This window comes from Poecile atricapillus, chromosome W, assembly GCF_030490865.1.
Source record: "Poecile atricapillus isolate bPoeAtr1 chromosome W, bPoeAtr1.hap1, whole genome shotgun sequence".
In the NCBI taxonomy this organism is placed as follows: Eukaryota; Metazoa; Chordata; class Aves; order Passeriformes; family Paridae; genus Poecile; species Poecile atricapillus.
This window is the reverse complement of record NC_081288.1, coordinates 93,970,243-93,997,124: the sequence shown is the minus strand read 5'-3', so window position 1 is coordinate 93,997,124 and position 26,882 is coordinate 93,970,243. Positions and strand designations below refer to the sequence as shown.

Here is a 26,882-nt window from a genome sequence, read left to right as displayed (position 1 = left end):
CCAGCTGGTTCAGATCCCTCCTTCATCCACCCTTCTCCCTCAATTATTTTTTTGCGTCTTCTTTTCGTCTTTCTCCTGTGCGTTGCGCGTCTCATTCCGTGCTGCTGCCGCAGAAGGAAAGTGGTGGTGGCACCGCCAGCTTCGTCCCCCCACACCATCTTGCCTTTCGCTCTCCCAGAAATAGTCTGAAGCCATCTGCAGCGCCTCCGACATCGGCTGTGGGGTTTTTCGCTCCGCCCCCTTCCAGGAGTAGGTACGCGGGCGCTGAAGAGTGGCTGCGGGAGGATGTGGATTCGATTTCTGAGAGTTGTTAGCTCGGTGGCGTTGTGCGCAAAGGAGCGCTGCGGGGGTGCTTGACCCCCCTCGGGGTGTTTTTGCTGCCTTCCTCGAGGCGAAGGCTGGCAGGGCATCTATCGTTTTCCCCGGCGGACTCTCACTCTGACACGACGGATACTGCGGCGGGTGGCCGCAGGCCAGGGTGGCACACACACTACTACTCCCTCCTTAGTTGGGGCAGACAGTGAGCGAGACAATGAAGCTTCCTCAGTCCTCGATGGGAGAGGAGCTGGTTTTTTGTTTGCTTTTTCTCCTTAGAACGGTAGCTTTCACATCTTTGTGTTTTGGTGTCGGGAGGGGGTGGGGTGAGGCGGGTGTGTGGAGGCGATGGCGACTAAAACCACGCTTTGAGCACTTGGCGGTGCCGCCCTTTTTGTCTGGATTATCGAGCTGCATTTAATTGTCATTGGGAAATGCCTGGGTTTGATTCGCGTTCTTCGCATATACTTCGTCTTTTTGCTTCACCTAGATCACTCTTAGAGGTGTATACCTGAAATATCCTTGCTGGGGTTTTTTTGTTTTGTGTTTGTGTTTTTTATGGTCCATTTTCTAGCTGAGGATATTCAGGTAAAAAAATATTTAACCAGCCAGTTTAGGTTTTATTATTGATTTAAAATTAGTTAGTATTTGTATTCCCTTATTATATTAAGTAATTAAGTTAATCTAGTACCTAAAGGAGGCCTACAATAAAGTAGGAGAGGGATTTTTTACAAGGGCATGTAGTGATAAGAAAAGGGGGAATGGCTTTTAACTAAAAGAGGGTAGGTTTAGATTAGATATTAGGAAGAAATTCTTTGCTATAAAGGTGGTGTGACACTGGAACAGGTTGCCCAAAGAAATTGTGGATTCACAATCCCTGGAAGTGTTCAAGGCCGGGCTGGATGGGGCCCTGAGCAACCTCATCTAATGAAAGATTCCCTGACTGTGGCAGGGGGTTGAAACTAGATGATTTTTAAGGTCCTTTCCAACCCAAACCATTCTAGGAGTCTGTGAAGTATTAGGGTAACTTAAAATGCTTTTATTATGTATTTCACATAGTTCATAAATTGTTTCTTGGAAGTGCACTTGCTGTGCACAAAAGCTTAATTATATTTGCCACTCAAATAATCTAAATATCTGCTGACTAGCCATTAGAGTTGACTATGCCTCAGATTAGTTGTAATTTGGAATGAAAAGATGTCTTAGTTATGAGACTGTTAACTTTAATAATAACAAAGTATTTATGTTCCCCTTTTAGTTTGTCTGGGTAAATTTGCCAGTAACTGTGAAGGTCAGTGGTGTAAATTATTACTGTTTGAGTTAACACGCTGAAAAAAATAGCTTCTTTTTTATTGTGAGGTCAGGGTTAAACAGGGATATCTCTTAAGTGTTAAGACTCTTTTTGGAGGTAAGAGAGATAATTATATTTTTTATAAAGGTTTGGTTGTAACCAGTCAACCAAAAGCTTGGGGAATGTAAGGTCGTGAGAGTGTAATATGTTAGGTCTCAGATCATAGCCAGTTTTTTGTTCTTGCTGTGAAATAGAGATGAAAATGTCTGAGATGACTGCCTCATGATGCTGCATTTTCTTGATTGAAATATCTGCACTCTCTTTTCCTCTAGAAAAGAAGCTGTAGTCATGTTAATTGAATTTCATGTTTTCCTCTTATAGTGGGTATATGCTTGGCTGCTTCAGTTCTGTGGGTTGTAGGAGTTGGCAGCTTTCAGAGATATAAATAGAAGCTGATTTCAGAGGCCCTTGTTGACAAGGTTTTGTGTCTGAGCCTTTAGATTAGTCTGTCACACTGCAACTTGGTGACAGGCAGAAGCTAATGTGCTCAACCATGTGACCCAAGTATTATGATCCAATTATTAAAAATTTTTAGAGAGGTGCCTCTGCCCAAATTAAGGTGCAAATGAGATCATATGCTGAAGTCAATAGTATGGATTTTATTTAATAGTAAATGTGTGAGAGAGATAGAAAGAAATAGAAAAAGAGGTGGGGGGGAGAGAAAGAGAATGACAGATTAAGTAGGAAACCTCATCACTCTGGATCCTGACGGTGTCCTGTTGATCCTCTTCTTGTCTTCTCAGTGGTGAGGGTCCAGCAAAACAGAGTTCAATGGATTAATATACGTTTGGGCCAGGTGTGAATGCATAGGTGCCTCCCCTGGGGAGGGCAAGTTTGACACTGTCTCTTGCAACAGACTCTGGATCTGTTGCATCACTTTGCATCATGTGCAGTCGTCTGGTGTAAGGCCTCAGGAACCAGTCTGGTGGGCGCTTCGGGGGGTCTTTGGTTTAGAACACTTTCTTAAGCTGCCTCTCATGTGAATGTCCCATGTGGATGTGGCTTTCCCAGGGTGGGGGGTTTTACAACTGAGCCAGTTTGTGTAAAGAAGGATGGATGTTAACACCCTCTGACCAGAGATTACGACACACACCCAAAAACTCTCCTCCTCCCTTGGTTGGGAGCAGCGTGTGCAAACTTGGCCTCAGCAGATGAGCCTGTGGGCTATGGCCTCACCCACCCCAAACCCAGCCAGAGCTGATTTTTAGGACAGCTGCTGGTTTGGCTTTCTTGTGGATACATTCTTCTCCCTCAGCCTTGTTTACTTCTCCCTAGACCTGAGATAATTGGACAGTAGTGTCACCTTATCTCAGGTTATATTAGGCAGCTTAACTCAGTCTAAGGTTCCAGTCAGAAGGCATATACAGGGAGGGGTGGGCTTTGGTGGTCACAGCTTCTTTATACAGTTTTGCTATAATGGGAAAAAAGTCCTTCATAACAATGTTTAAGCCATTAACCATAACATTTCAGTCTCTCACACCAAGTTTCTGAGAAACCTTCAGGAAAGCAGATACATAATGATATTTGCTTGTTTTTCAGGGTAATAGAACTGAATTTGTAAGGCCTTAGGTACTGACTGATCTTAGAAAAGTTAGTAAGGAAGAATTGCAGAAGTCTGTAATCTGTCTTTTCAGAAAGCTTTACTTTTGCTGTTGGTTCAAAATATTAAATAGCATATTTTAGTGTTCTGATTATTAGATTAAACTCTGGAAAGTGTATTATAACCTAGTCAGGTGATACCTAGACCTTAAAGAGTGAAAAAACAAAATTTCTTAAGCATTGGATAACAACTTGATCTTTTTTTTTTAATAAGCAGCATGTATTTCAGGTAGTGAAGGACTGTATGAAAATGAGCTATAAATACTCATTTGTAATATGTTAATATCATCATTAATACCTAAAGCTAAACTTAGTGCTGAAAAATTCTAATTTGAGAGTGGAGCAAATCAAATGAGATTGATGATGATAATGTGTTAGCACTTTTGTTAGTGCTTTGAGTGTACCTGCGTGTTTTAAGGCCAGAAGTAGTCTTTATTTGTGTTATAATAACATAGAGCTACAATAAAGATGAGAATATTTTTAAGGTCTTAGATTTTTTTGTTGTGCCCACTGATTCGGTGTATGGCTGTAAAACTGCAAATTCTTAAGTGGTATATCAAAATAAGTACAAATTTGCTTTGTAGTAGTGAAACAAAGGTATAAACTGTTGAAATCCCGTGACCACCAGCAGGCAAGCAGATTGATTTTACTGTTTTCTTCTGCTGTTGATTTACTTGGATCTCAGAAGTTTAGATTAACTAGACAAATACTGCTGTCAATTGCAGTTGTCATACTGTTGAGATATATAGTTACAGCTTTTAGTATGGCTATTTTAAGTTATAAAAAGTATTTCTTTATACACTAGAGTTAATTCATGTTTGGTATGCTTGAGTTTTCATGAGCATCAGCAGACAAATTTCCTGTTTTGTGGCTGCCCTTAAAGAGGAAGGCAATAATCTGGAGTTTTCACTAAAATGTCTAAATACTATAGGCAGTACTTTCAATAAATCTAAATTTTTGGAGGACAAGTGTGTCCTCAATTTGTAGTAGATTACTTGATTATTATATTCTTAGTTCCCAATGGCAATAAAACTAGGATTTGGTTGCTATATCAGTTTTTCTACTAGCCTTGTTTTGCAGAGGTCAACTGTCAGTGAAGGTGAAGTATTTTTATTCCTAACTTTTGCAGTTGATGGCAGAGATGAGGGTTAGAATTACCTACCTTTGAAAGATGCAGGTCTGCCTATATTTTAAAAACAAATTATTTAACTGTCTCTTTGGAAATGCATATAGTGTGCAAATGAAGGTATTTAACAGTCTAAAATAGTTTTATTTTTCTTGGAAGAGCAAAATTTGGTTTAAGCATATTTCCGTAATGCTTTTGGATCATCTGTTTTGAGGGCCTACTGTATGTGTGTTGTTGCTAGTTAAATTCAGTATTGGGCTTTTTATGCAATTTAAGCAAAGTTAAAGGTCTTGTTTTAGAAGCATCCCCTAAAGATATAAAATACAGTTTTAAAATGACTGTTGCCCATCCTTCAGTGATTTTTGTTCTGTTTAACAAATATGTTGTGAAAATACAAACTGCTAACAATGTTATTAGCATCAGAATGATACAAGATCACCATTACTGAAAACGTGGAGCAGTTCTTCTGGAGTCTGTAAAAATAAACTCTGCTAATTACCAAAACTGTTTAGTAGATCCAAACTTGGTCTTGCTTGTTTTACCCATCTAGCTGTGGTTTGCTTGGTTTTTTTCCTACCCTGTAAATGCTCAGAGGTTAATAAATTTTTTGTTGGCCAATTAATTAAATTTGGTCATAACCTGCACACAGTTTGGTTTCTGATAAGTATATTTCTTCTCAATATTACTGTGTGTATTAGGTTTGTGAAGCAGGGTTTTGATAGTGGGGGGTCACAGGGTGGCTTCTGTGAGAAGCTGCCAGAAGCTTCTGCTATGTCAGAGTCAATGCCAGATGACTTTAAGATGGACCTGCTGCTGGCCAGTCAGCAATGGTGATAGCACCTCTGTGATAACATATTTAAGAAGGGGGGGAAAACTGCTGCACAGGAGCAGCTGGAAGAGAGAGGAGTGAGACTGTGTGAGAGAAACAACTCTGTAGGCTCACAGATCAGTGGAGGAGGTGCTCCAGGTGATGGAGAGGGGGCTGTGACCCTGAGGGAAGCCCATGGTGGAGCAGGTTTGCTGGTAGCTATGAAGGACCCATGCTGGAGCAGTCTGTTCCTGAAAGACTGCACCTCATGGAAAGAAAAAGTGGAAGGGACCTACACTGAAGCAGTTTGTGAAGAACTGCAGCATGTGGGAAGGACTCACATCAGAGACATTCATGGAAGATTGTTCCCTGTGGGAGGGACCCCACATTGGAGCAGGGGAAGAATGTGAGGAGGAAGGAACAGCAGAGACATGTAACTGACTGCTACCCCCATTCCTTGTAATGCTGGGGGATGGAAGGCTGGGAGAATAGAAAAATTATGAGTAAAGTTTAGCCCAGGGAGAAGGGAGGGGTGGGGGGAAGGTGTTTTAAGACTTGATTTTGTTTTCTCATTATCCCACTCAGATTTAATTGGTAATAAATTAATTTTTCCCAAGTTGAATCTATTTTGTTTGTGATGGTAATTGGTGCATTATCTCCCCTCTCCTTATATCAACTCATGAGCCTTTCATTGTCTTTTTTTCCACCTGACCAGTTAAGGAGGGGGAATGATAGGGCAGCTTGGTGCACACCTGGCATCCAGCCAAGGTCAACCCACTAAACTATGATAATGTTTTTTACCTCTCTTAGATGTTCCTGACAATGTTACTTGTCAATACAATTGAAGTATTGAATTATATATTAACATCCATATAGCCATCTTTAAAAATGCTGATATCACTTTTTATGGGCAAGGTAAGCAGACCTACTTTAATTCTATAACCCTGTAATCAATTTTGGTGACATGCCAGTTCTTAATGCAGTTCTTGGTTTTATTTACAGCATTGAAATGGCTCAGGAGACAAACCAGACCCCAGGGCCCATGCTGTGTAGTACAGGATGTGGATTTTATGGAAATCCTAGAACAAATGGCATGTGTTCTGTTTGCTACAAAGAACATCTTCAGCGACAGCAGAATAGTGGTAGAATCAGCCCAATGGGTAAAGGTTTGAGACGTGCTTTTTTTTGTGTGTGTCTTGAAAACATAATGTATAGGTGATGAGATGTATTCAGATTTTCTGATAGCTGCATATTAAAACTATAAATATCAAAGGGGATAATACTTTAAATCACAATAAAAATAAAGATGCTTTTTTTGTGTAATGTATTCTGGCCTACTTGGTGTTGAACCTTAATTTGGATTTTTACTTGCTCTGCTACAGTTGTTTTCTTATACAATCCTTGTGTTTTAATCATTAACAATATAGTCTATATTAAGAAGATGCAGTAGAATGAGGAATGATTGGAAATTGTTCATAACTGTATTAAAACTTGCTTGACTAACTTGTATTCTATACTTTGTTTATAATTAACTTCTCATATTTCTGTTATATAGGGACAGCTAGTGGTTCAAACAGTCCTACCTCAGACTCTCCATCTATACAGAGAGCAGATGCTAGCTTAAGCAACTGTGAAGGCACTGCTAGTAGCACATCTGGAAAATCAAGGTAAGATTATAGAATCATTTAGGTTGGAAAAGACCCTTCAGATCATCGAGTCCAACCATTAACCTAACACTGCCCAGTCCACCACTAAACCATGTCCTTAAGTGCCCCATCCACATGGCTTTTAAATACCTCCAGGGATGGGGACTCAACCACTTCCCTGGGCAGCCTCTTCCAATACTTGATCACCCTTTCAGTGAAGAAATTTTTTCTAATATCTAATCTAAACCTCCCCTGGCACAACTTGAGGCCATTTCCTCTTGTCCTATCCCTTGTTACTTGAGAGATCAACTCCCACCTCACTACAGCCTCCTTTCAGGTAGTTGTAGAGAGCAATAAGGTCTCCCCTGAACCTCCTTTTCTCCAGGCCAAACACCCTCAGCCGCTCCTCATAAGACTTGATTTCTAGACCCTTTACCAGATGAAGCTATTATTTTGAGGTTTGAATGAACTGTGAGTATACAGCAAGTTAAAGTAGTGTTGCCCTATTACAGAGAGTTTCTGCAGAGGAAAAAGTGACAGTGTACTTTACAGTGCTTTATGAATCTTTATAAATTAGGACTAATATTAGTGTTTGATGTTGGACTACTACATTTACAAGGACATTTATTGTTTATCTGGGGAAACATTTGCTGCAGTTTGCTTAGTGTCTTCTAGGAAAGAGAGATAGAAGTACAGGTCAGGAATGTGTATCAATAATAACTGATCGGGTAGCCTGATGGATTTTGACAGTTTAAGCTCTTATGTGCTCTAAACTAATGTAATCACCCATTTCACTGTATGTAAACAGAAATGTGCCTGTGGCTGCTTTACCTGTAATGCAGCAAATGACAGAAATGAGCATTTCAAGAGAGGAGAAAGTATCACCAAAAACAGACATCGAGCCAGGTATGTTTGCAGAGTAATGCTGGATACAACTGACTTAACAGAAGCTGACAATTTATCTACTTTCTCTTAAACAGAAGCTGACAATTTATTTACTTTCTCTTAAATAAGCATCTCTGTGGTGATTGTCTTGAAGAATTGTTAATCATGAATGCTTCTTAAGTATTAATACTCTCAGAATCAAGAAGACTTACTGGTACCAGAACATAGTTTTCAGATGTGTTCAATTTTAGTACATAACTTTTGACACTTGAGCATTTTGGCTGTCAAACCTTCATTTTTAAAAATAAGACACTTAAATTGTATCTGGGTGCAAGATGTTCAATTTTGAAGTCAGTGTTGATTTCTTTATAAAGCCTAGCAGTACAGTTTCTGCTGACTTGTGGTAATCAAAATGGTTTGTTGCATTTGAAGAACAAGGTTTTTAATTCTTCTACAGAAGGATGAGAATGGGGCAGGAGGGAATACTTGATTTAAAATACTAATAAAGACTTCTAAAGGATCTTGTACTAAGTGACTAAAGAGTAGATATAACTGAAATGCTGTTGTGTGGTGTTGTGGTTTTAAAGCAGCAACTAAAAAATCACTAGAAAACTTATTTATTTCTTGCTGTGAGATATGGATTAGAACAAGAGCAAAACAGGCTTAAAACTTAAAAGGAATAAAGAAAGTTTATTAACAAAACTACAAGAATAAGAAAACCAGAATAAAACCTCCAGAAAACCCTTTTCTCCCCCACTACCCAACCATTCTCTTGTTTACATGACAACATAGAGACAAAAAACTTTGGAACTTTGGTGTTTAAAACAGTCTCAATTTCTGCTAGTCTTTTCATCAGTCTTTGTAGAGAAACCAAAGTCTTCTTCTGCTAATCTATGGAGTTTCTCACAAGAAAACTATTTCTGTTATAGCTTTCTATTTCTCTGATGCTACCTGCCTGGAAAAAATCTGCCATCAGTTGTCTCCTCCCATTTCACATCACTCTGAGGTGTGTTATGGGTCAAATGAGTCTAGGGATGTCATTTTAAGGATGAGTTATTCAAAGGCAAAAGTCTTCTTCATCTGTCTCTGTGAGCCTCTCTGGAAACAGAAGTTTTCTCTTTGCTTCAAGCGGCCCCAAATCTTCAACTATTACTTCACCTCACTCTGTTCCAGCACCTCACTGTATCACAATTACTCCACCTTTTGCTCAAAATCCACACTTTGAACACTCCATTCCTCCCAATATACTCTGTCATGAATTAAAGGAGTTTTTTTCAGAACACTATTGTCCATCTTCATAGCTTTAACAGAAAAATATTTCAGTTTATAAAGCATCTCCTTATTCTCTCTTCCCCATCTAAAACTTAATTTTTTCTTTATTGTCTTTGATGGTTTTATGGTATCTTCTTCATGTTGATTATCCCTCTCTCTCTCTCTTCCCCTCTTTCTGGGAAAAAAAGGAGTAATCTGTAAGTCTCATCCAAGTAGTAAAAGAGTTAAAGTCTTGGAAAGCTGCAGATGTTCATGGTGTCAGGTTTCAGTTCAGCGGCAGAAACTGCAAACTAAGTCAGTGCGGCTGGCTCCATTTCTCCCCCCCTGCCCTCTGCAGCCTTGTCCAGCCTGGAGGGGGGGGGAAGAGGCTGAGACGGAGCTCTGTTACCTTGTCAGAAGCCAGAAACCAAAGAGAGCAAGAGAGCCCTGGCTTTACATCTTAAGGTGGTGTTCACAAGTTGATCTCACTTCTCAATGGTTAAAACTGCTGCCAATTCTCAGAAATGACCAATAATTGGTCAGAAGAAAAAACTCCCATCAGCCTCCATTAGCTTCAACTTCCCTAGCTCCCAAAGCTATCTTAAAGGTAAAGTCACCCCAGGACATGTGGATATAGAGTACTTTTGGCATTAATTGTTTAGTAAGAATGTTCAATTTAAAAAGCGAGTGAATTAATGTTTATTATATAGAAGTTTATTCAAATTGATATTTTAATGTACTTGTTTGATATCTATAGATATTGATACTTGTTAATTTTAATAGTTCTGAAAGTCTTAAAATATTGAAAGCTGATTTTTAATAGGAAAATGTGTTTGCTACAACTGAAGATAAAAATTACTTATTTTGTGTTGAAAATTCCAGAATGTACCACTCAGCAATGTATTAGATGCATCTTTGTCTTTGTTTAGGACTGCTGTTACAGCTGATAGTTAATTGCTTGGGTTTTGTATACAGGATTTTACTATTTTAGTTGTCATGTTAAAATTGTGACATGAAATAAATTACAGTTGCTTTTACTATATCCTTTTTTGGTTATGTACAGACTGAGGAGTTTTTTACATGTTTCAGCTCCTTGTAGTTTGTGTTATCTGAAAAGACTTATTGTATGTAACTTAGAAATTTATACTTTGTTACAATATTTATAAACCCATCTTGTCTTGTTATGTATTGGGACCTGAAAAAGTGATAGGCAGGAAAAAAAGCATAAATTTGTAGTAGTGGTCAAGTAATATCTGAATTTTGTCTTATTAAAATTGCCAATAGGGATTTGTCATTTTGCTAACTATAAAGGCCAGTCTTCTATTTGTGTTGACTCAATATTAATTTTCTTATAACAAGGCAACTAAATGGTAGTGTCACACAGCACTCTATTGATTAGAATAGGAAGAAGAAAAAAAAAATCCCTAAAAGCAACTCAAGATAATAATCTTGCAGCTTGAGACTGATTTGAAACCATTCAAAGCTCTGTTAAAGCTTACATAGAGATCATTTGGAACATGACTGTGGAATTTAAAAGTTTGGAAAACAAACTTCTATAACAAAATTGTCTTCCTTAGTACATATCCTTAAATTCTTGAAACAGTCTTCAGCTGATCTACAAGTTCATCAAGTTGGGAGCAGATTTTAGACAGCACAGAATAGTGCCTTTGTCTGCTGTGTTTAGATTACTAAGGGTTTATCAGACATTTAAGGTACATCAAGTGTTTGCTGTATTTACTAGTACATTGATCCTGTGTCTTGCAGTCAAAAAAAGCTGGCCTCAACTTTTTATAAATCCCTATTGTTTTTGGGTTAGTTTCTTTTTTTCCTTTCTTTTTCTGCAGCATCCAATATGTGTTGATCTCTCTTGAGAAGGAGCTGAAACAATAATAGAGTAGATAATGTCACCTCGTAAAACAAAGCTAATACTTTCTGAGATGTAGTTCTCTAAGCTAATGCCTGTCATGGTGTTGCTAATGAAAATAGTTTTATCTGTAGTCTCACCTTGGCAATTGAATTTCATAACTGTCTATTAGATGGTAGGTCTGGAACAAAATATGTAGCCTTCAAGCAAAGTAGGTTTGGGTTTGTTTATATTTCTTAAGCATTATGAAGACATTCTCCAAGTCCAAGTTCTAAATAGTTAGGTCTGCACAATTGTCTTTAAGTCTGTGGGCTAAAAGAATACTCTTTTGCTGTTTGGGTTTTAAGCATCTGATTCCAGAGGGTTCTGAAGTTGAAAAAAATGAATCTTAACAGGCTTGTATTTTCTTTTGTTTTTCTCAGGTTGAGGTTGTAATCTGGATTCTCATTCAGAACAAATCGGGTCTGAAGGCAATGAATCCTATCTTAGCACTTGAAGGAAGAAAGGCATAACAGATATAACTGGCCTAGTTGGTTATAATTTAGATGTCTAACATGCTATATTTTAACTTGTAATTTCTTAGTTCAACTTTGTCGCTTGTTGTAGTTTTGTAATTGAACTGTGGCATGTGTTCAGTTGCTTATCTGATGAGCTGTGTAGAAGTCAATGAAATATAAATACCTTTCTATCAAAACTCCAATTCATAATTGGGCATTAATTATATAATGCATTTTATAGGCTTTTGATCTGCTTCTGCACTTCTTAACTAAGGATTTAATTTTCGTTCAGTCTTGACCATAGTCAGAATATACCCAAAATATTCTAGAGATATTGTTCATATTTGTGGGGTTTTTTTCCCATGCTAACTTACAGGAATTAAATGCCAAAAACCCCTTATAGAATTAATTTACTTTCCTTGTGTTGATTATTGCATCAGAGCAATACCATTACTAAGTTGGTGAGGCATAGTAGAGGCCTTGAAGAAACCTGTTTTGTTTAAGCACATTTTTAAGTGGCAATGAAAGATTCATACAAGAGAGCTGACTTGCATATTGAGCACTAAAACTCAACTGTTGTGAAAGCAAGTATGTTCAAATAATCACATTGTATCAAGTATCATAGCATATTTCTAGCATTTTTGTGGGTCACTCCCTTTCTGAATAAATCTCCTCTCAGGGCTGTTAGTGTTTCCAGACTTAAGTAGTCTAGTGTGCATATCAAAAACCTTATTTTTCTGAACCCAGTAATAGCTTTGTTTTACAGAGCAGTGTGGTGAGTTATCATTCTGAAGCCACAGCTGTGCAATAGTGCTGCCTATGAAGAAGGTGAACTGGAACTTGAAATGCATATGGTCTTGTGTAAAATAAGTGTTAAAAATTCTTCCACAAACATTGTTAACTTACAGTCTTATTCCATCCATGTTGTAGCTTGGTCTTCCCATTCCTGAATGTTGTCATACGATGAAATTAATGAGATTATCGTTAGCTCATTTTTCTTTTGGCTCCATACCAAGCGAATATAAGTTGTTTTAATGTTCAACACCACAGCTATCTTACATGCAAGACCCTGTTAAGGGATGCCCTCACTTGTGTTACAGATAAAACCAGTAGCTATGAAATTTACAGTGTGTTACAGAAATTATTCTGAGTAATATTCTGAATATTTTATGAGCTATTGAATGTTCAAGATGATAGATTATATTGCTTGCTTCTTATTTTAATATCTGATTCTGATTTGTTTTCAAACATGGCTATAGTATTTAAATGTGGGTGCTACCTGTAGATAGTTCCTTTGTGGCTGTCAATAAAATCATCAGATATATCAACTTTGTCTTGTGTTCAAAATTACCCTCCCATTTCCCACGTCCACTGTAGCTCAAGTAGATGCCCTCAATTTAAACAATTCTGAAATGGAACTAATAATCTCCTTGAAGTCTTGAGGTTGTCTATCTTGAAGAATAAGACTGGAGACCAAACTGCTGTTCCTGTGCTTTTTGTGAATAATGTGCTATCAGATCTTTTTGAGAGTTGTGCAAAAGGCCTCAAGTCTTGATGGCAGCCAATCTAAACCATATTTCAGTGTGATACTTAAAACAGGGGTATCTGTTATATTCATGTAAGAGTAAAAATATTCAGTGTGTCTGTTGAGCATGTGAGAGATTAGTTTCATGCTGCAGAATAATTTTATCCCAGTTCTTTGGCATCAAATTGAATATACAGTTTATTCTTCAGCATTTTATCATGGACAGGTAGATCAGCACAGCAGTTGCAGTTTCTAAATAATAAAATATTTATTGTCAAGCTTCATAAAGCATAATAAATACTGTCCATCTTATTTTCATTGACTCAAACTTTATCTACAAGTCAGTTATGTTAATGTGCAGCATAAGAATTATGTAATTTGTAGTATAGTCTTCAGTTTTGGTGCTGTGGAAGTGCTATCTATATGTTTTTCTGATGACTTTTGGGTGCTCTTTGTCTATTACCTTTATCCCTTCTTCTGTTTTATTTTTTCTGGTCCTTCTGTGGTAGGAGTTGGAGTTTACCTTTATGTAAAAGTAGTTAGAACACTTAAAACTTTTTTTTTTTTTTTTTTTTTAATGCTCTCAAGCATTTCACTCTTCACTGGCATGTTTACTGCTTCCTATTACTGTGGAAGTCAATGCATTTTTTTAAACTGATAGGGTTCTATTTTGGCTAAGTTTTCTGGGTTACAGGAAGATTCTAAAACCTTGCTGTTACTTTAGTAGTCCCTTCTGGATTAATTTAATTTATTGCCAATTTAAAAAATAGAGCATGATAGTAAGAAACAAAGAAAACTAAAAATGCCTTCCCTTTACCTCTTTCTTCCAAGACCAATCTTTACTTCCAGACTCTTCTACCTTCTCTCCCTATATTCTGAGTAATGCATGAGGAATGGAGGGTTGCAGTCAGTTCATAACTGTTCTCTGCTGCTTATTCCTTCTTGAACATTTTACCTGCTCCAGCATGGGTCCCTTGCACAGGATACAGTCCTTTATGAACTGCTCCAGCTGTATTGGTTTGTGTAAGGAAAACCACTGTCAGTTCTGAGTCTAGTTACAGAACCACAGGATGGGTCAGGTTGGAAGGGATCAGTGGGCCATCTGGTCTGACCTCCCTCCTCAAGCAGGGTCATCCTAGAGCACATGGCACAGGATTGTGTCCAGGCAGTTCCTGAATATCTCCAGTGAGGGAGACTCTACAACCTTTCTGGGCAGTCTGTCCCTGTGCTCAGTCACCTGCACAGTAAAGAAGTTCTTCCTGATGTTCAGGTGGATCTTCCTGTGTTCCAGTTTGTGCCCATTGCCTCTTTTCCTATTGGTTGGCACCACCAAGAGGAGCCTGGCTCCACCCTCTTGACCTTCAGATACTTATAGACATTGATGAGGTCCCCTCTCAGTCATTCTTTCTCAAGGCTGAACAGGCCCAGCTCCCTCAGACTTTCCTCATAAGAGAGGAGCCCAGAATTAGACACAGCACTCCAGATGTGACCTCACCAGGGCTGAGTAGAGGCAGGATCACCTCCCTTGACCTGCTGGCTCTTCCTAATGCATCCCAGGATTCTGTTAGCCTTCTTGGCCACAAGGGCACTGCTGTCTAATGAACCCAATCATCCTTGACCAAGGGAAAGTCTTCTTTCTAATATACCTTTACTTTGGTCTCCTGAGTCAGAGATCCCTGAGCGCTGGCCTTGTCAGTGCAGACTGATGCAAAGAAGGCGTTCAGTAACTGCCTTCTCTGCATCCTCTATCACTAGGATCACCCCTCCATTTAGAAGTGGTCCCACATTATCCTTAGTTTTCCTTTTATCATTGATGTATTTGAAGAAGCCCTTGTTGCCCTTGACATCCTTGGCCAGGTTTAATTCTTGATGGGCCTTGGTCTTCCTCATCTCATTTCTACTTACTCTGACAACCTCTCTGTTATGAGGTGCCTCAGGGGAGCAAAGATTTAGTTTCAGATAAGCATTGTTAAAGTGAAAGGCATGGCTGCAAGCCTAGCTAGTGTGAATTTTGACCTCCTGCTTTGGGGGATGGGCAGCGTGAGCCCTGGATGAAGTTGCCCCACCCCAGACCCCTTGTGAGGGGTGGCCCAGGAGTTCTGACTGGGTTTGAGCCCCTGGGGTTTCTCCCTTGCTGTGTTTCTAGTGGTGCCTGACCCTGAATTCCACCTAGTTCTGTCCATCAAAACCCCTCACCCTGCCTTTGTTCGGGGCTCTCTGTCTCTGAATCTGAGTTTGTTCCCATGCTGAATAAATGGTTTAATGAACAGAAGTCCATCTCGTTAATGTCCCATGCTGGTTCCTAGTAACTGTAGCTTCTCTGGACATGATCATGCGGTTGCAGAACGTGACACCTCTCTATATTAATTCCAAGTGGCTTGACCCTGTTTCCACCTCCTGTGTGTTTCCTGCTTGTGTTTGAGTAATGACAGGAGTTTTATATTCATCCATGCAGGTTTCTTGTCCCCTTTGCCTGATTCCTTGCTCATTGGTATACATTGTTCTTGAGCCTGTTAGTACAGTAGTTATTGCTTTTTCAGAAGTCTCAGTCACTGTGGGTTTAATACTTTAGGGCCAGTGTAGCATTAGTCTTCCTATTTGCAGGACCTTTCTCCGTGTAGGTTGAACAGCTGTCATGCTGTAGCTTGTGGTTTACTTCCAATCATAAGTAACCTTGCTGTTCTCCCTCTGTCTGCTTTGGAGATGCATCTTACTTAGCGACTGAATGAAGTAAATGTTCCCAAATGTACAGTGCAACAGTTGTATTTGTGGGGGTTTTGTTTGTATTTTTATTTTTCAGGCAGTTTTTGTACTAGGATTAGGTTGGTTCCTTATCCTAGCACATTTATGATAATAGAATTGTAGAATTTTTTGGGTTGAAAGGGACCTTAAAGATCATCTAGTTCCAACCCCCCTGCCATGGGCAGGGAACCTTCCACTATCACAGGTTGTTCAAAGCCCCATTCAACCTTGTCTTGGACACTTCCAGGGATGAGGCAGCCATAGCTTCTCAGGGAACCCTGTGCCAGGACCTCCCCAGCCTCACAGTAAAGAATTTCTTCCTAATATCTAATGTAAACTACCCTCTTTCAGTTTAAAGCCATTCCCCCTTGTCTTATCACTACATGCCCTTGTAAAAAATCCTGCTCCAGCCTACCTGTAGGCCCTCTAGGTACTGGAAGGCTGCTCTAAGGTCTTCCCTGAGCCTTCTTTCTCCAGGCTAAACAGCCCAAACTCTTTCAGCCTGTCTTCATGGGAGAAGTGCTCCAGCCCTCCATCCTGAAGCCTTTCAGTGTTCCATCTCTGGACTTGTATGAACAGGTCCATGCTAGTGTGCACTGGTCTCCACTTGGACATTGAGCTGTTGACCGCAACTCTTTGAGTGCAACCATCCAGCCAATTTCCTATCTACCAAGTGGTCCATCTCTCAACTCTGCATCTCCACTTTAGGGACAAGGATGTTGTGTAGGGCAATATCAAATGCTTTGCATGAGCCCAGGTAGATTTTTTTTTTTGTCACTCTTCCCATATTTGCCAATCCTGTAACCCTTTCATAAAGACCTCCATGATTTTTCCTTAGTGAAGCCATGTTGGTTGTCACCAATCCCCTCCTTATTTCCCATGTACCCTTAGCATAGTCTCCAGGAGGACCTGCTCCACGATTTTTCCAGGCACTGAGGTGAGACTGACTGGCCTGTGGTTTCCTGGGTCTTCCTTATTTCTGTTTATAAAAATGTGGGTTATGTTTCCCCTTTTCCAGTCAATGAGAACTTCACTGGACTGCCATGACTTCTCAATATGGTGGATAGTGACTTAGCCACTTCATCCACTACTTCTCTCAGGACCTGCAGATGCATCTTGTCAGGTTTCATGGACTTGTGCACCTGCAGGTTCCTTAGATGCTTTCAAACCTGATCTTCTCCTACAGTGGGTGCTTATTTGTTCTCCCAGTCCCTGCCTTTGCCATCCAGGTTTTCATCCACCAGTACCCCTAAGTCCTCTTATACAGGGATGATCTCAATCCCTGCATCCCCCAGCCTGTATTGATATCAGGAGTTGTCCTGACCCAAATGCATGACTTTGCACTTTGCCTTGTTGAACCTCAAGAGATTCTCATGGGCCTACTTCTTGAGCTTGTCCTGGTCCCTCTGAATGGCATCCCCATGCCTGTTTTGTTGTTCCTGATGGCACTGCATTTTACACTGCCTGTGGTTAACTTATTGTTGTATTACTTAAGAAAACTTAAAAATCATGTCCATTTTTTTTTTCTCCCAAGTTCTTCAACATTATAGTAGGAGATCTGGTCTCCCAAAATTGAAATTAAACAAACCTCATCTAGTAACCTGAGCTGGTGGTGAAAAGGGCTACATGCTGTTGTAGTACACAACCTCAGGATCACTTCCAGGGAAGCTGCAGGGTTCTGGGGACCAGCATGGAACACCAACGAGATGGGCTTCTGTTCATGAAACCATTTATTCAGCATGGGAACAACTCAGATCCAGAACAGAGAGCCCTGAACAGAGGCCGAGCAGGGGTTTTTGAGGGACAGAACTCTTGAGGGTCTCCACCTTTGAGGGTGGAGTTCAGGGTCAGGGACCACTAGAAACACAGCAAGGGAGAAACCCCAGGGGCTCAAACCCAATCAGAACTCCTGGGCCACCCTTCACAAGGGGTTTGGGGTGGGACAACTTCATCCAGGACTCACATGCCCATCCCCCAACACAGGGGGTCAAAATTCACACACATGGCTTACAGCCATGCCTCTCCTTTAACAAAGCTTATCTGAAACTAACTCTTTGCCTCCCTGAGGCACCTCACAACAACATGCCAACAGAACCTCTGTTAAGGCAATAAAACATGTTCTGGTGATAAAAGGCTTTGCTCCATATGAATAGGGTTATTGGTACTGAGGAGGCGGGTCTGCAGGTGACAGTAACAACCATTTTCCTGCCATGGTTTCAGCTTTTGTCTAGTGATTTATTCCATGGCAATCACTTTGAGTACTTTGCCTGATGATTAACACAGTATGATTTCTGGCATAAAATTTGTTTAATATATACTAGAGGGAGCTTTTTGTAACAAGCAGTTGTCAGGATAGTATCTGATGAATGTGGGTACTAATGTCACATCAGAAGAACTAAAACTTACGTTTAATTTGAGATAGTTTAATGAAAAAATGGGGGGTTGTTTTTATGTGTGAGCTTTAGTTAAAGGGTGTTGTCCCTGTTCTAGCTGTTATGCAAAGCTACTTTGAGGACTTCATTATTAAAACCCATTATTAGATCTAACTGCTGGCATAAAAGTGGGTGGATGTCTACTTTTTGCAGGTGTTATCTGTGTTGAGTAATAAATTGAACAATTCTGATTTAGGGCACCCTGTGAAATCTCCTTGTGTTGGGACTTTTTAGTTGCCCATTTCTGCATGTTACCTGTTTTTGTTTTTGGAATATGTTTTAGTTGTGGAGGAAGGATCCTGTTTGGCAGCTCTTTTCGGAAATGGGCCTTTGCACTTTGGATTATCATCATTGCTTCCTGTTTCCCAGGTTGCTGGTTGTGGCAGTGAACACCTGTTCCACAGAGTTCACAGAATATTAGGAGTTGGAAGGGACCCACAAGGATTTCAAGTCCAGCTCTTAAGTGAATGGCTCACACAGGGATCAAACATGTCACCTTGATGTTATTAGCACCATGCTCTAACCAACTAAGCTAATCTCAGGGTCAGTATATTTATGTAGAGGAGGAAGTAAGTATATTTGTAGTAGTTGATAACATTTTCCCTCAGATGGATTTGTTTTTAATCTTTGTTTTGTGACACAAAATTATCTAATACGCTGTTTGTCTTGATGGATCAGTGAGCTCAAATCTGGTCACTGCTGCACTTGCACTGCTTCTTGTGAGGTTTGTCCTCCATTGGTTCAGGTGGTTCCTGCTAGAAGTACATCCTATAACATGTAACTTAAATACCAGATTACAACAGTTTAAAGGTATACCTATTACAATCTCTACCATTGATCCCTTTGTACCAGGACATAGGGTTTAACACTGCAATGAACTCCTCCCCTTGCCCCTGGTCTGACTTGGATTTATTCATGGACTGCAGTCCCTTAGGAGTGTGCCTGCTCCAAGTGGAGCTTTATCTACGAGCCACAGTCTCTTTAGGGTATACCTTCTGCTGCACAGACTTATCCATAGCCACAGTTGCTTTGAGGTGCACCTGTTCCAGCATGGCCTTTTTCATGGGCCACAATCCTTTCAGAGATGTACCTGCTCCAGTGTGGCTTTACCCACAGCAACAGTCCCTTCAGGAGTGTACCTGCTATGTTAGACTGATCCACAGCCACAGATGCTTCAAGGTATACCTTCTCCAGTGTGGACTTCTTGAGCCACAATCCTTTTAGAGGTGTACCTACTCTGGCACAGATGTAACCATGGCCACAGATGCTTCAGGGTGTCCTGTTCCCATGGGGACTTATCCACAGGTCACAGTCCCTTTGACTTCACACAATGAAGGGAATGACTCCCTTTGAGTTCACACAGAGGTCCAGCTTGTCCAGCACAGCAGCAATGCCCTGGCTGTTTGCCAGCCCATGTGCATGTAATGGTCATTGCTGTTATCAAAATGTTTCCAGGCACAGCAGAGTAAGATGCTAAGCAGCAAAAGCAAAAATCAGCCACTAATGAGCACTAGAGTTTAATTTGTAGTCAGGCAAGCAAGCCCATGGCAAGCCTGGGAGCCTGCTGATTACTAGTTAAACAGCACTAACAGCTGTAAATTTGACCTAGCACATTCCAGTCAAGTCTGTTGTTATGTCAAACCCTTCAAGCCCTTTGTTGGGTGCCAGAAAGGTCTGTTGTGGTTTAACCCTGGTAGGCAGCTAAGCACACACAGCTGCTCACTCTCTCACTCCACCAGAGAATTGGAAGGTTCCTTTTTTCCATCTGCCATAGCTTACAACTATATCATGGGTTAACTTCACCTTTAAAACCGAGTGAAAAAAAAGAGGAAGTTGAAGCTACTGGTGACTGATGGGAGTTTTTCTTCTTGACCAATTATCAGTCATTTCAAGAATTGACAGCAGATCTGACCATTAAAAAGTGAATTCAACTTGTAAACACTCCCTTACGAAGTACACTCAGAGCTGTCTCGTTCTCTTTTTGTTTCCGGCTTTGGAGAGGTAACAAGCTCCGTCTTGGCTTTCCCCCCCCCCCCCCTCAGGCCCGGGACAAGGCCGCAGGGAGTGGGGGGGGAAGGAGAGAAAAGCAGTTTAGCAGTTTTGTTTAGTTTTCAAAGTCTGTTGCTAGACTGAAACCGGACACTATGAACTTTTGTAGCTTTCTTCTTTTAACTCCTTTATTACCTAGATAAACAACAGATTACTCCTTTTTCTTAGAACAGACAGAGAAAGAGAGACAATTAACATGTAAGACATCATAAACCTACCAGAAACAGTGAAGAAAAGAGTTAAGTTTAAATAAGAAAGAGAGAAAAAGAAGATGCTTGTTGCTGAAAAGTCTTTCTGTTGCAGCTATGGAGATGGACAGTAGTTTAAAGACTCCTTTAATTCATGGCTAGAGTATGGGAGGAATAGAGTATTCAAAGTGTGGACTTTAAAGAAAAGAAAAATGATTATGATCCTGTGAGTTGCTGGAACTTGCGAGTGAAGTGAAGATTTTAAAGCCTTAAAGGAGCCAGGGAGATGGCTGTTTTCCAGGAGGGCTCACAGGGACAACTGAAAAAGATTTCTGCTTTGAATCACTTATCCTTAAAAATAGCATCCCTAGATTCAATTTGACCCATTGCACACCTCAGAGTGGTGTGAGATGGGAGGAGTGGACTCTAGAAACTCCATGGATTAGCAGAAAGAGACTTCTGTTTCTCTACGGGGACTGATGAAAAGACTCTAAAATTGAAACTGTTTTTGACCACCAAGATTGTAAAACTTTTTTTTGTCTCTATGTTGTTATGTGTACAAAGAAATGATCAAGTAGTGAAAAGTAAAAGGGTTCTCTGAAAGTTTATTTTGGTATTTTTATTCTAGTAGTTTGTTAATAAACTGTCTTTATTCCTTTAAGTTTTAAGCCTGTTTTGCTCTTATTTTAATCCATATCTCTAGCAAAAAATAAATAAGTTTTTATTACTAGCTTGAAACCACGACAAACTAGCATTTCATTTTTAACAGACTGGTAATATAACAAATCAAAAAGGAGCTTGACCATGCTGCTTGATTTGGGAGATGTTTAGTCAATTTCTTAATTTCTGTCAGCTAAGGTGTGTGGTATCCAACAGGCTTACACTGTGGTGTCAGTGTTTTTAACCTGATTTTTTTTGGTCATAGGCTTTCAACTAGATTATCTGATAGTGAACACTACTTTCCTTGGGGTTTAAAGATGAGTTCAAAAGGTTATATCTGTTCATTTTGAAAATATTATTTGTCAAGACAAAAGAATTGCTTAATTAAAAAAAAAGCTGTCAAAATTACTCTGAAAAGTATTAATAACAGTTATTATTGTAGTGCCATACCTTTGCTTTTTATTAATAGCATGTTTAAGTATGGAAAAAACATATATCCAAGACTGGATAGTATTGTTGTCCTCAGAATTAACAAAATAGTGTTGATGCTGAACTCTTCACACTTTCTAGAAGAATCTATAGAATATTCAAAAATAAAGTCAGTAAGGAGCTCGAGTTGTTCCCTAGGACTTACAGCTATGATATTGTATAAGAAAATACCAATTTCCTGTTAAGATTTTTTGGGTATGAACACTGAAAGTTCCTTGTTGCCTCTAAAAGTTTGTTACTACTGAATCTTGTTTACAATCTGAAATATGAACTGACTGGATACTCTCTTTGTTCACTTCTAAAATGAATTGTGAAATAGGGCTTGGATTTGTGAGGCTTTGTGTTAGTAGTAATAGGCATATGAACATAATAGAAATAAAATCTTATAAGAGCAGGTATTAATAGTAAGGATAATAAAATGTTAACTATAGTTAACCCCCTTATAAGGGGTTCATGATGTTGAAAATTCCACTTTCAAAATGCAATGCTTACTGATCCAAAAGGATCTTAACTAAGAAATCATATTTGCATGCATAAAGTTGGTTACAAGTGAGTCCTTTAAAACCTATATCCTCAATCATTAATTATGGAGTGTATTTTATAGTTTGTTCATTATTTTTTAAAACAATAGATGTAATCATACAATTGAGTGTCCAGGAAAACTGAACAGGGACAGACTCTCTGAGTTGTATGCATTAAAGTTTGCCTGCAAACACATCTTTCTTGTGTTTCCTCTGCACTAATTTGGGTATTTAAAGGATTTTTAAAACAGCTCATAAAAAATTTAATTTTTCGAAGAAAACTAACAGATCCACAGAAGTTCACTGAAGGACCTATTTTTATCCTGCATAGAACTTGGATAAAAAGTGAGAAATGTAACCAAAAGTGTTCATGACAAAGGCAATTAAAAAATAAGACATTTTGACTCAAACTGCCTGATCATTAAGGTTGACTATAGTACAAGGATACTGATATCCAATGTAAATACGTACTTTTTTCTTTAAATTACTGAAAAAAAAGTGTCTGAAATAAGGGCTTTTTTGAGCTGTGTGGCTTGTAGTAGTATGTTTGGTATATCACAAAATCAGTGGTTTGAAGCTCAAGAATGTTAGGTGGTGTACTGTGAGGTTTTAGATCATCTGACTTTTCAAGTATAGTGGCAGAGTAACTTGGTACTATGACAAAAAAGCATTACTGTAAATGTCATTCATTTCTAAAATATGGTCCTATTGACTATTTTCCACAAGTATCCCCTCTGTTCAACAACTTTGACAGTGTTGTTATTGTTTTAGATTAATTTAAACTGGATCATATTACTTTTAATATTGTGTGTACAGGACCTATATGGCTGTATACAGGTGATAACACTAGGTATGCTGCATTTTCTAGATGATGGAACAGTGGGGAAAACTTGATTATTTTCTGTAGAGGTAAAAGGGAAGTTAGTAGAACACCTATTCTACTTACCACTTCAGACAATAAACTTCAGGGTCTTAGTAGAGGGGAATTTACTGTTAATAAATACAAACATGCTAGTGAAGTCAAGAAAAGGAGGAAAATAACCTTTATTTCTTTTGTTTGCTTTAACAGTTGTTACTCAACCAAGCCCATCAGTTTCTCAACCTAGTACTTCACAGAGTGAAGAGAAAGCTTCTGAACTGCCTAAACCAAAGAAGAACAGATGTTTCACATGCAGAAAAAAGGTTGGCCTTACAGGTATGATAATTCTTTGTCATTATTGAGTAGATTTATATTATTGGTCGCCTCTTACTAGATTAATTTTGTTGAAATCTGTAGGCATTAAACTTTTGCTTGCTGTTACAAAATTCGTATTAGATCCCTTAATAAAGCTGATATTTGAAAATATTCATTCCACTTAATCTATTTGATACAGAAGATGCACATACCCCCTTCGAACTGGCTAAGCTCCTAATTTATAGCTTTCTTAAGTCTGAAGCTTCTTAATGATGTTGCTTTTCCTTTTCTTTATACAGGGTTTGATTGCCGATGTGGAAACTTATTTTGTGGACTTCACCGTTATTCTGACAAGCATAACTGTCCGTATGATTACAAAGCAGAAGCTGCAGCAAAAATCAGGAAAGAGAATCCAGTTGTGGTGGCTGAAAAAATCCAGAGAATATAAACTAGTCTATTTGTGAAAAGACTGACTTTTATTTGTTTTATTTTAATATGCCCTATGAAAGCATTAAAGAGCAGATACATGACCATTTTCCTTTGTTCTCCAAAGTTTTAATTTTAGCCTTGTCTGTCTTAATGTTTTTTCACAATGTTTGGGTGTTTGTTACAGGCAGAATTGGATAGATACAGTCTTTGAAAATGTATATGCTCTCCTCAGAATATGATTGGATGGCTAGAACCTGCACAGGAATACACATGCACAAAAGACAGGCTCTAGTTCACATGTGCTAAACATGTTTTCTTCATGTTTGTAGCAGATCTGCCTTTTAAGATGTTCAAGGTGTTTATGACTAGCCAAAGACTGTGCCTGTTTGGGAGAAGGATATGTCAGAAAGGCTGATGGTCTACTTCTATCCATTTAAAATCTTATTCTACTTTTCATCTCCATGTTCCATTGTATTCCAGCAGAATATGACATGTAGAGGGCTCTACCATCCAGTGACTGTTGGTGCCATATTTAATAACAAGTCATTTAGTAATTGCAATGAGAAAAATGGAAAAAAATCAGATATGTATGAGAAGAAAATTATTTTAGAACAGATAACATTAACTTTAGAATAATGAAAATTATAATAATTTCCCAAAGGAAATGTCCTATTAGAAACTTAAGAACTGTCCTGCAACAGCTGTCTAGTTTTCCTTGCATAGCTAATAATGTTGTGTAGCATAATATTGTGCTAAGATTGACTTAGAAACCAAAAGCTATGGGTGGGATTTTTAGACATACCACAGCAATTCTATCAAGTGACACATGCATCTATGTAAGTTGCAGAAGTAATTGAGCAGTCTATTATTCATGTGCTTCTAAAATTCAGCACATTCTGGGTTCAAAAGACTATTAGGAGCTTTTTTCAGTTAAAAGAAAAAAAGTTTTAAATGTAAAAATTGTTGTGTATGGGAATCATACCCAACATGACTCTTGTAGACTTAAGTGGGAGCTGAAACCACTCTTGGAAGGCTGCTTTATCATTTTTAATTGTATTTGGGTGTAGGAGTGTTGTATTCTTGGGTGTATTGCATGGGCTCCATTATCTACAGCTTTGTATAATAACTAGAAAGGACAGTATAGTTCACTGATGCTTGTCTGGTAATATAATTTCTGTGTTATAATGGAAGGGGGTTTTGTGATGTATGAAGCTTGTGGTGGTTTTTTATATAATCAAGTATAGTGTAGACTAGTGTTATAATGCCTCCTCATGTGTATGTACACAAGATGCTACTTATGATTTTTATTGCAGTGTTCAATCTTAGTTTTTTAGTTCACTATTAAAAAATAAAGCTTTTGCTTTAAACTTGTTCTTTCAATTTAGTTATCAGATATGCAAGTATGTACAGATAGTTCATACTTAGGTATTGCACATAATCACACTATCCAGCATCTATGCTCTGCTGTATTATGTAAATAATAAAAATCATGTACATAAGGAAATACTTTTTGTGGTAGTTCATTGCTTTTAGTTATTGCTGTAACTTAAAAGTAGCCCTGTGGTGGTTGGGATACAAAACTAATACTATAGATTTTTTTTTCTTAAACCATTCTAACCTCCTTATTTCTAACTTTGACATACTGACTTCTTTCAGATGACTTGTTGAGGTCAGAAAAGCATGAACAGCTGGAATACAGGTAACTACTTGATGACCAGATAAAGATGTCAGCAACATGCTTAAAAGGGAATGAAGGAAATATTACTAGTGAACTATAAACATTTCTCTTTTGTTGTGGGTTTTGGGTTGTTTTTTTCTCTTTTTGGCTACAGAAGTTATTTCCGGTGGATCTCTTCTAATACAGCCAGTGTACCGACTGCATTGTTTTGTTAAAATCTTCATTAGAAGGCCTGGGCAGAGTTGTCAGGGTCTGTATCCAAATATGAATGTCATATATGCTATACGTACCTTTTCCAAGGAAAAACAAAAGTACAGAGCACACAGCACATGAACTTGAAAGAAGCTATCTTTGCTGGTGAATAATACATAATAATGTCTTGGTTTGAAAAGACGAGTGTCTGCTAAGGAAGGCAGGAGCCTCCCTTGAAATGGAAAATGTAAACCCCCTCCCTCTGAATTATTATAATTTTGAAATTAAGGGGCTCTCAGGCAATGATATGGGAATAGGAATAACAGTTCTTTATTAGTATGTATAAATAAAAAACCCTACAACTTAATAGGAAAATTAAAATAAAATGGAGTAGTAAAAAAAACACTGACAGAGTCAGAATACAACCTCACACTGTTGGTCAGGGTGTTGCTAGCAGTTAGATTAAGTGGTGGCTGCAGTCTTCCTGGAGTGACTGGTTCTGTTGAAGCGGTGATCCTGTAGAAGGGTGTAATTTTCCTCTGAAGGTCCAGTGGTGATGTAGAACGGTCTGGTCTTCCTCTTGAAACCCAGTGAAAAAGGCTGTCTGTGGTGTTTTGTCAAGTTGTTCTTGGGGGTCTCCGGGTCTTTAAGGAGACAAGAGCAGTTGTTGGTTGCTATAAAGATGTTTATTGTATAAATGCATCAGTCTCAAAGGCAAAGAGTTCAGAGAGTTAAAGTCCTTGCAAAAAGCTTTAGGTATAAAATCCCAAATTCTGAGCAGCAGCTTTCCGGCATAGAGTTCCATTGGTCCGGACAGCAAAAGCAGTTGCAGTAGTTCTTTGTTATAAATCTGTATTGTGATATTGGCTTTCACAACTATTAGGATGAATATTATATGTTAAATACTTTTTGGCTATGTATGTACTTTTCCTCTTGCTAACAAGTTTTAAGCTTAAAGGAATTTCGTAGTACAAGGCAAGATAACTCCAACAGGCAAGACAATGGGAGGACCAAGCTGTTTTCAGCGGAAAGACAGTGGAGACCAAGTTGTTATCAGCAGCCAGGACCAGGCCGATGGTAGCGGGGGAAGGATATGAAGCCCAGCTGCCCTCAGCTGAAGGATGAGAGGCCCAGACTGTTATCAATACTGACCATTTGCAGAAGAAAGGAAACCAAACTCAAAAATAATGATGATCAGCAAAAATAAAAACCATACAGGGCATGTTCTAAATAGGCAGAACCAGGGAGGGGACATGCTAAGTACTTCTTGAAAAAGTTTGAATATGCATTACACCCTCACAGCAGGATGGGATAAAAAGGATGTTCCCAAGATACCAGGGGTGTTCCTGGCAACGCTCCAAGGCACCTGGCCATTTTAACCCTTTGCTTTATTTCCTTTGTCTCCTAATTGTCTTTTTGTTTATATTAAACTTTTTATAATTTATTAAGTGAATCTCGTTT

General features: G+C 38.9%; 1 protein-coding gene across 6 annotated transcripts; it reads left to right on the top strand.

The window, feature by feature from the left end:
• The first annotated feature begins 11 nt into the window (after positions 1–11).
• LOC131591652 (AN1-type zinc finger protein 5) lies at positions 12–25,047 on the top strand. 6 transcript variants are annotated; one of them, XM_058862596.1, is made up of 7 exons: positions 12–253; positions 6,010–6,114; positions 6,202–6,365; positions 6,755–6,866; positions 7,654–7,751; positions 23,018–23,143; positions 23,422–25,047. In XM_058862596.1, the coding sequence occupies exons 3-7, from the start codon at positions 6,209–6,211 to the stop codon at positions 23,568–23,570; spliced, it is 642 nt and encodes a 213-aa protein (XP_058718579.1). In that variant the 5' UTR covers positions 12–253; positions 6,010–6,114; positions 6,202–6,208; the 3' UTR covers positions 23,571–25,047. The 6 variants fall into 6 exon arrangements, with proteins under 6 accessions (XP_058718579.1, XP_058718577.1, XP_058718576.1 ...); XM_058862593.1 differs by lacking the exon at positions 12–253 and adding an exon at positions 285–598; XM_058862594.1 differs by lacking the exon at positions 6,010–6,114.
• Positions 25,048–26,882: the final 1,835 nt, after the last annotated feature.

What these genes read in the sequence shown, in the direction of transcription:
- LOC131591652 (XM_058862594.1), top strand. Translation starts at nt 6,209, where the DNA reads ATGGCTCAGGAGACAAACCAGACCCCAGGGCCCATGCTGTGTAGTACA. An exon ending in AATCAGCCCAATGGGTAAAG is followed by an intron (nt 6,366 to 6,754) that starts GTTTGAGACGTG and finishes TCTGTTATATAG; the next exon opens with GGACAGCTAGTGGTTCAAAC. An exon ending in AGCACATCTGGAAAATCAAG is followed by an intron (nt 6,867 to 7,653) that starts GTAAGATTATAG and finishes GTATGTAAACAG; the next exon opens with AAATGTGCCTGTGGCTGCTT.